Below are 16,190 nucleotides of genomic sequence, written 5' to 3'. Positions count from 1 at the left end.
TCTCACTGATTGGTAAACAGACATGAATAAAGTGCCTAAAGAAAGCCTAAATAAAAGGTCTGCATTGTGACCATTTCAGTAATTTTTTCCAATAAGGCAAATAAAATCTTATAAGCAAGCGAGATGTCCCTCCACCTCTGAGGCAGGGAGGAAATCAGAATTTAATCAGTCGTGTATGAACTGATCTATAAATTCAGGAAGCCTAAGAACTCTGTCATATCGCCCTCACATTATACACTTACTGGCTCCTGCACAAACACTGAAATAAGTTTTAAAAACATAGCAGGGGTGCCTGGGTGGCTCAGTCGGTTAAGCGTCTGACTTCGGCTGAGGTCATGATCTCAGGGTCCATGAGTTCGAGCCCTGCGTCGGGCGCTGTGCTGACAGCTCAGAGCCTGGAGCCTGTTTCGGATTCTCTGTCTCCCTCTCTCTCTGACCCTCCCCCGTTCATGCTCTGTCTCTCTCTGTCTTAAAAATAAACAAACATTAAAAAAAATAATAATAATAACAAATATGGGGCACCTGGTGGCTCAGTCGGTTAAGCGTCCGACTTCGGCTCAGGTCACGATCTCGCGGTCTGTGAGTTCAAGCCCTGCGTCGGGCTCTGTGCTGACAGCTCAGAGCCTGGATGGAGCCTGCTTCGGATTCTGTGTCTCCCTCTCCCTCCGCCCCTCCCCCACTCATGCTCTGTCTCTCAAAAATGAGTAAACGTAAAAAAAAAATTTTTTAAACATAACAAATAGTAAATACGAATGCTGAAAATTAAAATAATTGCAGAAGTACGCATCAGAGGAAAAATATACAAACGGCCTTAAAGGTCCCAGTACAAATAAAACATTGGGATAAGGTATTAAAAGAACAATTTTTTGCGAAGTATTCACATACCCGACCTAAGGAGTTTGCCACCTAAATGCACATTCAGCTCTTCAATTTCGACATTCAAGTTTTAGTTTGGAGAGTTAAGGAGCTACATTTCATTTTGTTCATTTAATGATACTTGGGAGTCCCCAATATTACATTTTTTCTTAAATCAACTAAGCTTTGATCACATTAAAATGTCCAGCTCAGGATGATACCTGGTCTGTATGGTTTCCTTTTTCTCTTTTTCACACCGTCTGTTCCTTCCGCCCCCTTCGTTTCGTCGTCCACAGCTTCCCGTTCAGGACTAGATTCTGATTTCCCATCACAGTCCACAAGTTCTCCTTCTGGAAAAAAGAAAAATACACAGATAAAATTGGAAAAAAAATCTACCAAATACCTAATTCCTACGTAATAGGAAATAGAAGGCAACGTGGCCACTGAGCCATTCTAATTGTGCATCCAGTAGGTGGGGAAAGTGACAAAATGATGGAAAAGGCACCAAATGGTTGTAGAATTCATGTCGCTTAATGTGCTGTTTTCAGGAAATGAAACACAAGCATCAGGGAAGGGGAAACACACACAGAGAATGCTCAGAAAGACAACTACAAGTCAGTTTGCACTTAAAAAATCTTCCCTTTGCCTTCAATTACATCTTCCGGCTCAGGACCACAAGACTGTCTCTGCAGCCTAGAACCCTCTTCTGAGCTCCAACTATAGCTGTAATGGAATATTACCTAGTTACCAAAACCTCTCCATCCAAAAATGAGGACAGGAGAGAGAGGGACACTTTTCACTGCTTACCCTTAATTCTTTTTCAGTTTTAAACCATGTGAATGTATGAGTTGTCCACAAATCAAAAAGTTAAGAGCATTAGCGATGACATTACAGGCAGTAATGACCTAGCCACTTGCTGCTGCTTCTCTCCCTCCACTACTTACTACCATTCCTGGCTCCACTCTACCCCTCCACCCTCCATCCTTTGCCTTCTAGAGCCTAAATACAACCTTAGGCTCACACCCCCAGACATCCATCCTTTCACACTGGGAAGGTCTATCCTGGGGCAATGTGTTCCCACTCTTGAGACACAACACAGTGTTTCCGTTTTCTTTGGGTTTGGGATGTGTGTGTGTGTGTGTGTGTGTGTGTGTGTGTGTGCGTGCGCACGCGCACCTGTGAACAAGGTTTCCAGATACTAGTAAGTGAATTAGAAAAAAGTCTGCCTCGGTTGCACAAGGAATTTGTTGTTGATGTGCTAAGATGACCGTTCATGACTTATTTTTCCTGAAGAACCATTTATCCGAAGAGTAAACAGCTGACAAAAGCTACAAGGAAAAGGTGCTGTTACAACATTCCAGGGGCATCACAAATGCGTGTGGACTTTGTGGGCTCGTGGACCTAGGATGTACTTATGTAGGACATCACGTAGAAAATCACTTTCAAGGGGACACGCCTTCAAGGGACCCAATCTGGAAGCTACACGCTGAAGACATGCCATCATTTCCCTGAACGCTGTCCTAGGCAACAGTCGTCGAAGGGAAAACCTTCGCAGGCCTTTTTGTTGCAGTTCTGCCACGTTGTGAAAAGGCTCTATCATCTCATACTTTGGGAATTGATGTGTACTGTCAAGAAATCTTCCAAATTCTGTGAAATGCAGCATTTCCCAGATTTAAGTAACTGTGGAACCATTTTTCAGGTTTCCCACTGTCCTTAGACACTACAATTCTTCACTGTGCTCTGGTGGATGGTAATCTGATCAATTCCTCCCAGATTGTACACAGACTATTTCTTCACAAGCCCCGAAACTTTAAAATCAAATGTTCTGCTTAATAGGATTTGAACATCAGTTATACAGAAGCATCAGGAAGTTTTTCTCCCAACCACACACAACATACTGCAAAGAAAATGTGAGGACTAACTGATAAAAGACACACTGATGCTAAGCCACAATTCTCTCTGACCTGCACAAATGTGGCACCTTCCTAACCGATCTAGGTGCCACAACCCTTGGACCTCACAGTCTATTCACGTTACAACCGGGTGTTCCATTTAAAACATCAATAAGATTATGGGGTGCCTAGGTGGCTCAGTCGGTTGAGCGTCCGACTTCGGCTCAGGTCATGATCTCGCAGTTCATGAGTTCGAGCCCCGCGTCAGGCTCTGTGCTGACAGCTGGGAGCCTGGAGCCTGCTTTGGATTCTGGGTCTCCCTCTCTCTCTGCCCCTCCCCCGCTCATGCTCTGTCTCTCTCACTCTCAAAAATGAATAAATGTTAAAAAAAATTTTTTTAATAAAATAGGAGATTAAACCACAATTCGCTCAGTAACCTCCGATTACCTCCATCCACAAGCTCAAGCATTGCCTTATGACTCTGTATGACCTACTCAGTCTTGCCTCCTCTCTCCTTTACAACGACGACTTTTTTTTTTTTTTTTTTAAATTGAAGTTAGTTAACATACAGTGTAGTATTGGTTTCCGGAGTAGAACCCAGTGATTCATCACTTCATAGAACACCCAGTACTCATCCCAACAAGTGCCCTCCTTAATACCCATCACCCATTTAACCCATCTCCCCCCCATCCTCATCAACCCTCACGTTCTCTGGATTTAAGAGTCTCTATGGTTTGCCGCCCTCTCTGGTTTTATCTTATTTTTCCTTCTCTTCCCCTATGTTCATGTTTTGTTTCTTAAAGTCCACATATGAGTGAAATCATGCGATATTTGTCTTTCTCTGACTTATTTCACTTAGCATTATACACTCTAGTTCCATTCACGTTGTTGCAAATGGCAAGATTTCATTCTTTTTCATCACCGAGTAATAGTCCATCGTATGTATATACCACATCTTCTTCATCCATTCATCAGTCAACAGACATTTGGGCTCTTTCCGTACTTTGGCTATTGTTGACAGTGCTGCTATAAACATTGGGGTACATGTGTCCCTTCGGACCAGCATTTTTGTATCCTTTAGATAAATACTTAATAGTGCAATTGCTGGGTCATAGGGAGTTCTACTTTAACTTTCTGAGGAACCGCCATACCATCGTCCAGAATGGCTGCACCAGTTTCAAACATTCCCACCCACAGAGCAAAAGGGTTCCTCTCTTTCCGCATCCTCGCCAACATCTGTTGTGTCCCGAGTTGTTAATTTTAGCCATTCTGACGGGCGTGAGGTGGTATCCATTGTGGTTTTGATTTGTATTTTCCTGATGATGAGTGATGTTGAGCATCTTTTCATGTATCTATTAGCCAACTAGATGTCTTCTTTGGAAAAGTGTCTATTCATGTTTTCTGCCCATTTCTTCACTGGATTATTTGTTTTTTTGGGTGTTAAGTTTGATAAGTTCTTTATAGATTTTGGATACTAACTCTTTATCTGTCATTTGCAAATATCTTCTCCCATTGTGTGACTTGCCTTTTAATTTTGCTGATTGTTTCCTTCACTGTGCAGAAGCTTTTTATCTTGATAAGATCCCAATAGTTCATTTTTGTTTTTGTTTCCCTTGCCTCCGATGATGTGTCAAGTAAGAAGCTGCTGTAGCCAACATCAAAGAGTTGCTGCCTGTTTTCTCCTCGAGGATTCTGATGGCTTCCTGTCTCACATTTAGGTCTTTCATCCATTTTGGATTTATTTTTGTGTCTGGTTTAAGAAAGTGGTCCAGATTCATTCTTTTGCAGGTCTCTGTCCCGTTTCCATTTCTGGGTTCTCTATTCTGCTGCATTGGTCTATGTGTCTGTTTTGTGCCAATGCCATACTGTCCTGATGATTATATCTTTGTAATATAGCTAGACTTCTGATCTCATCACCTCCTACTGTCGCCTTTGTTCACTGCTGGACACACTGGTCTTCACATTCCTCAAACATGCTAGGCACACTCCTACTCTCGGCCTGTGCAATAGCTTTCTCGCCATCTGGGATGCTCTTCCCTCAGGTAATCAAGTAGCCCACCTGCCTCTTTAAAGTCTGTGCTCAAATACTGCTTTCAGTTCATCTGATGCCTCACGTCACCATATGCACTACCAATTCCTCTTATTCCAATGCTAGCTTTCTACAGCACTTGCCAAACACATTTTAATAACTCATTTATTATGAGATACACACACACACACACACACACACATGCATGCACACACGCATGTATATATTTTTTGAGTAGGCTCCATGACGATCACAGAGCCCAACGCAGAGCTTGAACCACCCCAGGACCCCAAGCATCAAGACCCGAGCTGAGGAGCGCCTGAGTGGCTCGTCGGTTAAGCATCTGACTTTAGCTCAGATCATAACCTCGTGGTTTGTGAGTTTGAGCCCCATGTCAGGCTCTATACTGACAGCTCGGAGCCTAGAGCCTGCTTCAGATTCTGTGTCTCCCTCCCTCCCTCCCTCTCAAAACTGAACATTAAAAAAATTAAAAAGACCCAAGCTGAGATCAAGAGTCAGACTGACTGAGCCACCCAGGCACTCCTATGTTACGTATTTTAAAATGGTCTTTTCTCCTAATATTAAAAAGTGAGTTTTAGGAGTGGAGAATTCTATCTGCTTTGTTCAGTGACATGACTTCCAATATCCAGCACAGAGTAGGCATTCAGTAAATCCTGCTGAATAACATGATATGATAGAGCAAAGGTAATTACTTATTTCTCAGTAGAAAAGAGATAACCAATCAAAAAAGAAATAAGCCTGTGGTGATCTTCAGATAAGCAAAAATATAACCCCTATTGAATTGCACACTACTAAAATTATTCTGTCATCTCAAGGATTCAGCTAGAAAATCCTTTATATCTACTGGGATCGAGAAGATGTTCATCAACAGAGAAGTTTATGATGAACATCTGTGAACATAAATTTACACTTGAACATTAATAATGGTTTTTCCAGGTAGAAACCCATGGGTCAAGGCTACTTTAACTTAGCCATGGTATCTGAGCTCACAGCATCTGAGGTTTAAGCTGCTACCTTGCAAACTAGAGTCGCATCCTCTGAATTTTCCCATCTGTGATCCTCAAGAAAATGGTATTCCTGGAGATTTCTATAATGTAAGACAGTCTGCTCTAGAGGACATGTGAAAGGAAGAGAATCTGAAAAGCCCAAGAAGACAACTCACTTAGAAAGGCCAAGGGTCACATCAAGGGTTACCTAAGTCAGTAGAATTTACCCTGAGATAAAACATATATATTTTGGAAGATATTTTATGTACTTTAATTCTTGTGAACATAGTCAATGGAAAATAAGTTAGTATTACCTCGACTATCATCCATTTCTCCATCCCTTGAATGCTCCGATTGGATGTCCGGAGGGGTCTGAAGGACAGCCACACTATTCTGGTTTATAATCTTCAACTTCAACTTTGGTTTGGACCGTTTTCTTCGTGGAACTGTAACTGTGAGGCTCTGTAACTGAGTCATCCCTGATTCAGTCAAACACACACCATCCTGGGTGTATGTCTTGGGTGGATCTAAAATTACAATATCCCAAGGATACAAATCAAAACTCTCACTTTAATTTTCACTGCTAAGTTGATTACTGTTCCAAAATACCCATGTGAAGGGAATGTGACTACTATAAAGCAATTATCTATGAAATGCACAAATAATTAACAGTACTCAATTAAAACTAAAAATAATTGGTTGAACTTCTTTGGATTTTAAGCAGAGAAGTTGTAAGGTTTTAAAAAATGATCTTCCCGGCATTTTTTCTCAATTATCAAAATAAGGATTTAGAAAGAAAGCAATGAAGCTAAAAGCAATGCTTCAGCTATTCAACTATGACCGTTTTCCTGGAATATCTTTTCAGACTGAAAGAGGGAGATCAATTTATATAACAGAAACCCATCTAGAAAGCAAAGTATCAATATAATCACTGTCAGGGAGAGGCAGTAAGTAAGTAGAAATCCTGCACATTTTTAAATGTACAAAATTGCTATTTATTACAATTTCTATACTACTCAAATGTTTTAGTATCCAATATCAAATACTGTTAGAAAAAAGAACAACAGTTTAAAACTATCCTATTAAGATACCTCTCTAGCTGATCCATTTCAGAAAAAAATAGATTGCATTAATTCCAAAAAAAAAAAAAAAAAAAAAAAAAAAAAAATCCCTGTTTGCTAACTAGAACCTTTCTTCTAATTCATTACTAAGCACAGTAATATATCAATGAAACCAAAGCAAGTACAGAGTTGATGATTACTTTAAGGGTGGTTGTTTCACTGCCAATTGGCTAAGATTTATAGGAACAGTGTCCCACCAAAGCTGGATAAGATGAACACTTTATACGTATCAATGACAGGAATGATACCCGACATCAGGGAATTCAGAATGAACACTCATAGGATAAAGGCACGGAACATGTGGCAAGTCAGATACCTCAGTAACTAAGCATTTACACCCCCTGTGTAAGGAACAGCATTTCGGACTTTACCTAGCTCTTTCACTTTTGTGACAATCTGTGCTACAAGTGAAGATTCGCAGCCGTCTGAGGAAGGCACTGAAATGAAAACAATTCGTCTCATTTTTTCAGAAAAAGCAAAGTATACAAAGACTTACCCATAACTAAATTTTCTATGCCTTTACCCATTTTACTGAAATAAACACTTCAAAACTAAATCGAGTTAAAGGCTGTCTTTAAAAACAAGGACAAGTAGTAAAGGAAACACACATCATGGAGGGAAAAATGGCCAAGATACGAAGCAACATACTGGATTTCTACACATGCCAGTAACTGCAAGATTGCGAGGCATGAAAGCGAAATGACGTTTTATATCCATAATATATGCTTAGTTCCTTTTCTTTATGCAAGCAAATTGTTTTAATACATTAAGTTGGGAGCATAAGAGTTCATTTATAACTAAAAATAACTTATTTTCCATAAAATACTTGTCCAAATAACTGTTTCACAAAAAGACAGCAAGGTGCCAGTGAGGTGTAGGAGCACAGACCCACGTTATTTTCTTACCATTGGACGTAGGCATATAGGGTCTGCACATGCTACAATCAAAACCAATGTCGGCTACATTTTCCACTTCCTCTTCAGTATTTAAGTTCTGACAAACCGCATGCATCCATCTAAAAAGACCATATTTGAACATTTAAAAAGAAAGAAAGAAACAGAAATGCACAGAGAATGGCTTCCTTTTAAAAACGACCACAGGAGTGGACAGCTGCCGCATTTAAAGCCCTAAGCCTCACACATTCCTCCTATCCTGCCCACGTTGCCCTTTCTCCTAACCGTGCCCACGGACCCACCAAAACTTCTGGAGCTTTGAATAAGAAAAAGGAATGAGACCAAATACTGGGAAGGAAGCAAAAGGACAGTGTATGAGGAGGACAGCATAACTGTTTTCTGATCATACACTGAACACAGCGGAGAGAGAAGGAAGCTAGTCCGGGCAAGTATGAAGGAATTCAGAAGACTGCGAACAGTGTGGTGTGTACGTGCTCCTGGGACGCATATCCTGTGGGCAGATACAGCTCTCGTGTTTGAGGCTGGCTATTAACTAGGAACAAAAGGAGTTGTCTTGCCTTTGAACAAATTAGTGGGCAGCGAGTACTGAGAATCCTGTACTACTGATGAAATAATACTAATATCACACGTACAGTGCTCAACTATTACCAGAGCACAATAAGACACCACTGAAAACAAAGAAAGCGTTCTTGATTTTGAAGCTGTACACATACTACTTGGAGAGGGTGGGAACGGGTACCCAATATCGAGACATTTACTATCCAGAGCTTAAAAAAAAAAAAAAAAAGTAGTTCGAGGAAAATAAAATCTGTCAGATCATTTGTAGAATCCAATCAAAGATTCAGAAACCCTCCACAGAAAAATGCATACATGCAGGCAATAATTCTGCATCTAATTTCAAGGGATTCATAAACCCTTAAAAGCCCCAAGTTAAAAACCTTAGTCTGGAGTTGCGGATACAAAACAGGAAACTTCTGTAGTTTCTAGCTGACAGAAACTCTGGCAAGTAAAAAAAGATCTTGTTTCTTAAATTTAAGATCGAAGACAGTTGTTTTCCAACTTCCTTTTGCTACATTTAAAAGAGAAAAGCTTGCAAAAAAGAATAAAAGTTTTAAAAAGCAGCATGATACCTGTCACACTGTCTACATTGCAGAATAAGATCTTCTTCTCGATAGTTCCGATAGCAGACGGGGCAGGAAGACAAGCTTGCACAGGGAGCACACTGTGTGTAATTGTTTTGCCATTCACATCTCAGGCCTGCGGACGTTGCCCCACAGTGTCTGCACCACACACACCTGCAATCCAATCCCCCCCAACAAGTCTCCGGTTTATTTACTTAGTTACTGTAATTCAAGAAGCTATACAAGAACAGAATGGGGGGAAATCATTTAACGCACATCTGAAAATTTTTCTGAGAAGCGGTGTGCTATCTATCATAGCAAACACGTATTACGCACGTAAGTGCATGTGGCTAGTTTTCAAAAACTGATGTGGAAACATTCTGCACTTGCAAGGCCAAGGAGGGAAAGGTATATCCTAGAGTACCATTTGCACTTCCAGCCTCCTTTGGGCACGGTCTGCAGAGGAGGGTCGAGGCAGTAGGTATGGTAGCTTATGTCACAGTCATCACACAGCAGGAGTCTTCCGGGGTCAGTGGCCTTCCCACACGCCTCACACACAGTGCACTCGAGGCACCTCCAACCTTTGCTAAGAACCACTTTAGTGATCTAAAAAAGACACAACCAATCCTGGTGATTTATACATTAACACACACCTCATTTCGTATGAGCACATATGCCAAATAAACGACTATGTGGTGCTCATGTCCCAAGAAGCAGGTAAGAGGCAAGCAAGTAACATGTATGAGCACCAACAGTGGCCCAATCCTGGGGTGGGCGCATTCATGTGCTTTCACAAGTCTATCTGCTAGACATAACAACAGAAAACGGTACCTATTTTAATGACTTTTTTTAAGACCACATAACTACCTTGTGCTGTGGATTTATGTCCACTTTATTGATGTAGTGACTAGATACTGAAGAAATCAAGTAAATTGCCCCTTAACTGTTAATTTAGGTTTTGAAAATGTATTGGCATAGTTTCTATCTATGACATCTCATGAATTCATACTTCTGAAACTCATGTACATTGCAAAAGGATTTGTATATTAAAGTCAATATTTAGGGGCGGCTGGGTGGCTCAGCCAGTTAAGTGTACAACTCTTGATTTTGGCTCAGGTCATGGCCTTACAGTCTGTGGGATTGAGCCCCACACATTGGGCTCCATGCTGAGCATGGGGGCTGCTTGAGATTCTCTCCCTCACTCTCTGCCCCTACCGTGCTGGCTTACGTGCCTGTGTATGTGCGTGCATGCGTGCTCTCTCTCCCTCTCTCTCTCTCTCAAAATAAATGAATAAACTTAAAACAAACAATGTTTAAAAATCTAACACATTAAACTAAAACATGAGTTCCTAAGAAAATATGTCCCAAGGACATTTCATGATCTTGGAGGAGTTTCAGCTGTGAAGCTAGGACTTCTGAAGTTCATCACTCCTCTGTATATTCTCCTCTGGCACAGGGTCTAAGTTAGCAGCAAAGTTTGAAAGTCTCTATACATTTTTTTCATGTTTACTTATTTTTGACAGAAAGAGAGAGTGCACGCATGTGCATGAGCAGGGGAGGGGCGGGGAACACAGAGGATCAGAAGCAGGCTCCGAGCTGACAGCAGAGAACCCGATGCAGGGCTCGAACTCATGAACAGTGAGATCATGACCTGAGCCTAAGTTGGACACTTAACCGACTGAGCCACCCAGGCGCCCCTAAAATTTCTATATTTCTGATAAACTCCACAAACCAACCACACCATGTAAGATTATGAATCTGGAACCAAATGAAAGGTCTCAAAAAACTAGAATCTATAGATAGGACACAAAGTACTTGTGTTAAAATGAAATGGCAAGAAGTCACGATACAGAATAAAAATTCAGATCATGAGGAATAAGGAAGTCTAAAAGCTACCTGAAAGGAAAATAAAAGAGCTAAATAAAGAACAACTACCAAAATGGCATCAAATTGTCCAATTCTGGATACAACAGAGTAATAGCTTCCAATTCTATAGGAATATAATTTTCAAGACACAAGCAAGTAACCAAGCAATTAAGTGTAAAAGTAGACCTGTCAGGGATACAAAGACTCAAACTTCAGCTTCCGAATGCCTCTTCGAACAGAGTTACTTAGACATATGAGGGAAAAGTTAGAGTTATATCAAGAACAAGGAAGACATGGGATGATGGGATGCAGAGAACAATGAACACACAAAGGACTTCAGCTCAGGGAAGTTGAAGAAGGAGAGCTCAGCAACAGACCTAGAAATTACCAGCACAGAGCAGGAGAGAGAAAAGGGGAGTGCCGTAAAGGGGTACAACTTTTTCCAGAAAAACAGTTACTTGCCAAAATGATTTGATATAAATCATGCTCCTACAGTAGGTAAAAACAAACAGCAAAAACTAATGCAGAATCATGAATCATTATTTTCTTTTTGCTATTAAAAACTCCATGAAAGACAAAGCCATAGTACACTTTTTAATGTTTTTACTCATCGTAGAGACAGAGTGCGAGCAGGGGAGGGGCACAGAGAGAAGGAGACACAGAACCTGAAGCAGGCTCCAGGCTCTGAGCTGTCAGCACAGAGCCTGACGTGGGGCTCGAACTCACAGACCGCAAGATAGTGACCTGAGCCAAAGTCGGTATGGTACACTTTCTAGATCTCCACTGAACACGTTTATTAACTAAATGTAGTGAAACAACGAAAACACTGGGAGGGTGTTGGGGAGTATAGGGGGTATATTTTAAGGGCTAAATCAGCATTTATTTATTCACAGCAGAAAGTCAACAAAACCTAGCACAGATACAGCAGAAGCACCAGCACTGAGAGTTATTGACATAACTAGAAGATGAAAAGTGGCTGCCTGGGGGCGAGGACTCAAGTGTGGAGGCAGAATAGGACAGGGGCCGGCCAGTCATCAAAAGTCTTTGAAAGCTATTTGATCTGCAAGCATGTGTATTTATTACTTCGATTAGCCTACTGATTCTTTTAAATTAGTCACAGATTATTAAGATTATATTATTATATTATAGACTATATATGTAATTATATACATTATAATAATTATATACATTATATTATATTATATATAGATTATATTATATAATAGGTTATCAAGTTATATTATTTACCCAAATGGAGAAAAGAGCTTTGGGCAGGAAGAGCAGGATGGCTTAGAGCAGTTACCGGCAAACTTTTTTTGTAAAGGGTCAGATGTAAATACTCTAAACTTTGTGGGCCACGTGGCCTGTAAACTACACAACGGTGCCACTGCAGGGCAAAGCCCATAAGAGACGTATGTAAATGAAAGAACACAGCTATATTTCAATAAAATTTCATTTACAAAAAGAGGCAATGGGCCACAGGTGGCCTGTGTGATGTAACTGACCAACCCCTGGCTCAGAAGAACAGTGAGATCAAGTGGGAGACAGACAGATCCAAGCTATTAACGGTAGAAACTTTCAAAATAACGTCTCTTCATTCCTACACGTTTTCCTGTCTCACAGACACCTACCCTGTGGCCCTTTACAGCCAAATTCTCGAGCTGCTCAGCTCTGCTCACTCAAAGCTAAGGTGTGGTTACCACGCCCACCAGCATTCACACTGCTCAGGTCAGGCAGTCCAGACCTCACCCGAACCCAGTTGACGTGCCCGCTGCAGCACTTTGATGCCTCAACTGTCTCTCCCTGTTGAAATTCCACACTTCCCACTCCCTGTATAGACCGCTGAGCTCTAACATCAACTCTCTTTCTCTCCTACTGACATGGCTAGTGTTTATTTTCAAAAGTTCTTTCAAGAAAGGTATTACCAGGGCTCCATTCATGGTACCATGCAGAAAATTGTGAAAGACATTTTAAGAGTCTACAAGAATATTTGAGTCAACTATGATGGAGTAACTGGGACAAGACCCTTCTCCCTTCATACGATACTAGAAAACGGACACAATGTAGGAAACACTTGTTTCAGATACTGAGCAAAAGGCAGAACAGGACTGTGGTTTCTGAGAAGAGGGAAACAAGTGAGGTCGGTCCTACAATATTCTGTCCACAGACATTTTCTGGAATGCTGCGCTGAGAGGGAGAAACCCACAAGGCATCAGGGTCTCGCTGAGTTGAGGACACATGGTGGAGATCTCGGAGGTTGAGGCAGTTGCAATTTGCAGGACAGGGTCCTGGAAAGGAAGGAGCAATAAAGAAAAAGAGCTCCAGAAATCCACACAGAATTTCCCTCAAGTCTTTGGCTGAACACCAAGCTGCATTTGTAGGAGGCCAAACAAGGACACACAGCCAGGACCAAGAATGGCTACTGGGAATTTGCAAGCTGGACAATTACAAGAGTTAATACAAGGCTGAAGACATCTGAATCTCAACCAGTCGGAGTAAAGAGACACTGGTGAAGGAGGTCATAGGGAGCCGCCCGGGGGGTGGGGGGCCAGGGACATGAGGGGAATTCAGCAGAGATGTCAAAAAGGCCATGTCTCACGTATCAGACTAAACTAGTGCTAAAAAAGCAGTTACTAAAGTGTGACCTAGGAAACCCTCAGGGGTCTGTGAGGTCAAAACTATTTTCATAATAACACTGACATGTTACTTGCTTTTTTCACTTTAATCCACTTATAGTGATGTTTAAAAAAATTTTTTTTAACATTTATTCATTATTGAGAGACAGAGCATGAGCAGGGAAGGGGCAGCGAGAGGGAGCCACAGAATCTGAAGCAGGCTCCAGGCTCCGAGCTGTCAGCACAGAGCCCGACGCGGGGCTCGAACCCAGGAGCTGCGGGATCATGACCCGAGCCGAAGTCAGATACTCAACCAACTGAGCCATCCAGGCGCCCCAACTTATAGTGATGTTTTACAGAGGCTACGTGATATGTAAAATATAAAACCTCATTACATGACATCGTAACAAACATGCTTGAATATTTTTGTGTTTTAAAGTATTCCTAGTTAACTTCTAAAATGGTAAATATTCAATCATTATTACCCTCATAAACAAAAGCTCTATGTGGTCCTTAATAATTTTCAAGACTGTTAATGGTTCTAAGACCAAAAAGTCTAAGAAGAGCCACCTCAAAGTGAAGGTTCTCGAGGCCTATCCCAGAAAGGCTAGAGAAGTTTCAGAAGGTTTGACTGTCCGCAATAACTTCCTGCCAAAACAAAAACTCCTTACTTCTTACAGGAACAAAACCCAAATTCCCAACAATATAAGCAAAATACACAACTACCATAATCAAAAATTACTAAATTAAAAACAAAAATACATCCTCATAAGGGGAAAGGTAAGCTAATATTGGTCATAATAAGTAATACTAATGAGAAATGTCAGACATGACAGAATTAGCAAACAATCATCTGTATATACAATGACTTGAAAGAAAAACAAGAAAACATTTTAAACTATGAGATAACTTAAACTATAAAATAAAACTAAGATTAAAAAATACAATCATCTCCATGAAAAATCCACTGGATGTGCTTAAAAAAGGGAATCTATCCCCAAAAACCAAGAGCACCCTTTACACCCTGTATGTTAGCCAACTTAACAATAAATTATATTTTAAAAAATAGATTAGATACTGCATAATAAAAGTGACTTTGGGGAATAAGCTAAAGGGCAGAAAGAAAAACTGGAAAAATATCAAGAAAGTGAAAGCGATCTGGGACTATATCCTACAATTCTGTGCACACACGACTGAGACTCCAGAAGGGCAAAAGGGGAACAGAAAAAGAAATACCAAGAGATGGCCAAAACTGCTCCAAAACGGATTTAAAAAAACCAACCCACTGATCCAAGAAGCCTAACAGAAAATGTCTTTTCCTATATGGATGAGGGCTAAGAAGGAACATGGGGAGAGACCAGGTGAATGATGGGTTTTCATACAGTTTTCTTCTTGGGGTCAACCTTTATTGTCAGTAGACAGAATGCATCAACCAAACCCCGCACCTGAGCAAATTGCAGGATAAAGTATCTTTGAAAAGCATGCCTTTTTATTTTTATTTTTTCAGGATAACCACTATAATTTCAGACCACAGATTTATTTTTTATAAATCTTTTTTTGATGTTTATTTATTTTTGAGAGAGACAGAGACAGAGTGTGAGCGGTGGAGGGGCAGAGAGAGAGGGAGACACAGAATCTGAAGCAGGGTCCAGGCTCTGAGCTGCCAGCACAGAGCCCAATGCAGGGCTCGAACCCACAGACCGTGAGATCATGACCTGAGCCGAAGTCGGACGCTTACCCGACTGAGCCACCCAGGTGCCCCTCAGACCACAGATGTATAGAGGAGTTAACACTTGAAAGGCAATATTTAAAGCACTTAAATATAGTTATTTATGTCTAATAATCCTAGCAAACAACACTTGATTAATTATACAAAATGGAAAGAGCATGATATACTCATCAAATTTCAATACATTTTTAACTGATTTAAATTTAAGTATATTTACCTTAATACTGACACAGTATGGATGGTAACACTGACCACACTGAGAGCAGGCAAGTAATCTTCCCTCTGCTCCTTGGCCAAAGCTGCCACAAACTACACACATATCCTGAAATTAAAAACACATGAACATAATAATTTAGGTTGGAGACTAAGCTCAGAATATATGAATTTTATTTTTTAAATTACCTTCATAGCTAATAAAGCTCTACAGCTCAACATTAGACAACTTCAGCATGTACAGGAGAAAGCAGAAGACAGTAAGTGTTCAAACCTGATGCAAGGTGAACTTGTCACTGCTAGAAAACAACACCACTGTATTATGCATAGAGTTTTCTTCTTCATCCTTATTCGACGAAAGATCTGCAGCAGACACCTATAAAAAGCAAAATACACAAAATGCAGTCACATTTATCACTTGTATGTTTAGTGGAAAAGGTTCAGAAGACTCCTTTTCAAAATACGATTTTTGCCAAGGCCTGCGGTAACAATTCCGAGTTAGATTATTATTGCCAAGGTTAAGACTGCAAAAGTGGGAGTCAGGACGCTTTTTAGTCACCTAATGGTCTCTTCAGAGTTACAAGTCCCGTGGATCAGGAAGCAATGAAAAAACATAAACTATCTTTAGTAAGACTTAATCAACCAGAAGTTTTCATCAAGAAACAAACAAAAAACCCCTGTATCTTACTTGTGAGCATATACCTATATACGTGTATACATATATGTGCCCCTCTATTTTAGTCACTCTTAAAACCAGCAGTTTGGCTAGTCAAAACTGAGATGTGCTGTGAGTAGAAGTATCCAACAAAAAAGAATATAAACACAACT

At 40.6% G+C, this 16,190-nt stretch overlaps 1 protein-coding gene across 11 annotated transcripts in view; it reads right to left on the bottom strand.

The window, feature by feature from the left end:
• The window catches only part of KMT2C (lysine methyltransferase 2C), a 283,712-nt gene that overhangs the window by 67,795 nt on the left and 199,727 nt on the right, over nucleotides 1-16,190 (bottom strand). For all 11 annotated transcript variants that reach the window (XM_053217833.1, XM_053217834.1, XM_053217838.1 and 8 more), the window contains 8 exons: nucleotides 15,637-15,738; nucleotides 15,367-15,471; nucleotides 9,364-9,545; nucleotides 8,949-9,113; nucleotides 7,810-7,919; nucleotides 7,276-7,341; nucleotides 6,098-6,310; nucleotides 1,077-1,205 (listed from right to left, as the gene is read on the bottom strand). In XM_053217833.1, coding sequence (XP_053073808.1) covers nucleotides 1,077-1,205; nucleotides 6,098-6,310; nucleotides 7,276-7,341; nucleotides 7,810-7,919; nucleotides 8,949-9,113; nucleotides 9,364-9,545; nucleotides 15,367-15,471; nucleotides 15,637-15,738 — 1,072 coding nt within the window. The remainder of the gene's footprint in view (nucleotides 1-1,076; nucleotides 1,206-6,097; nucleotides 6,311-7,275; nucleotides 7,342-7,809; nucleotides 7,920-8,948; nucleotides 9,114-9,363; nucleotides 9,546-15,366; nucleotides 15,472-15,636; nucleotides 15,739-16,190) is intronic.

This window comes from Acinonyx jubatus, chromosome A2 (genome assembly GCF_027475565.1).
Source record: "Acinonyx jubatus isolate Ajub_Pintada_27869175 chromosome A2, VMU_Ajub_asm_v1.0, whole genome shotgun sequence".
Taxonomy (NCBI): domain Eukaryota; kingdom Metazoa; phylum Chordata; class Mammalia; order Carnivora; family Felidae; genus Acinonyx; species Acinonyx jubatus.
The sequence above is the reverse complement of the archived record's forward strand: the minus strand, read 5'-3'. Positions and strand labels throughout refer to the sequence as shown.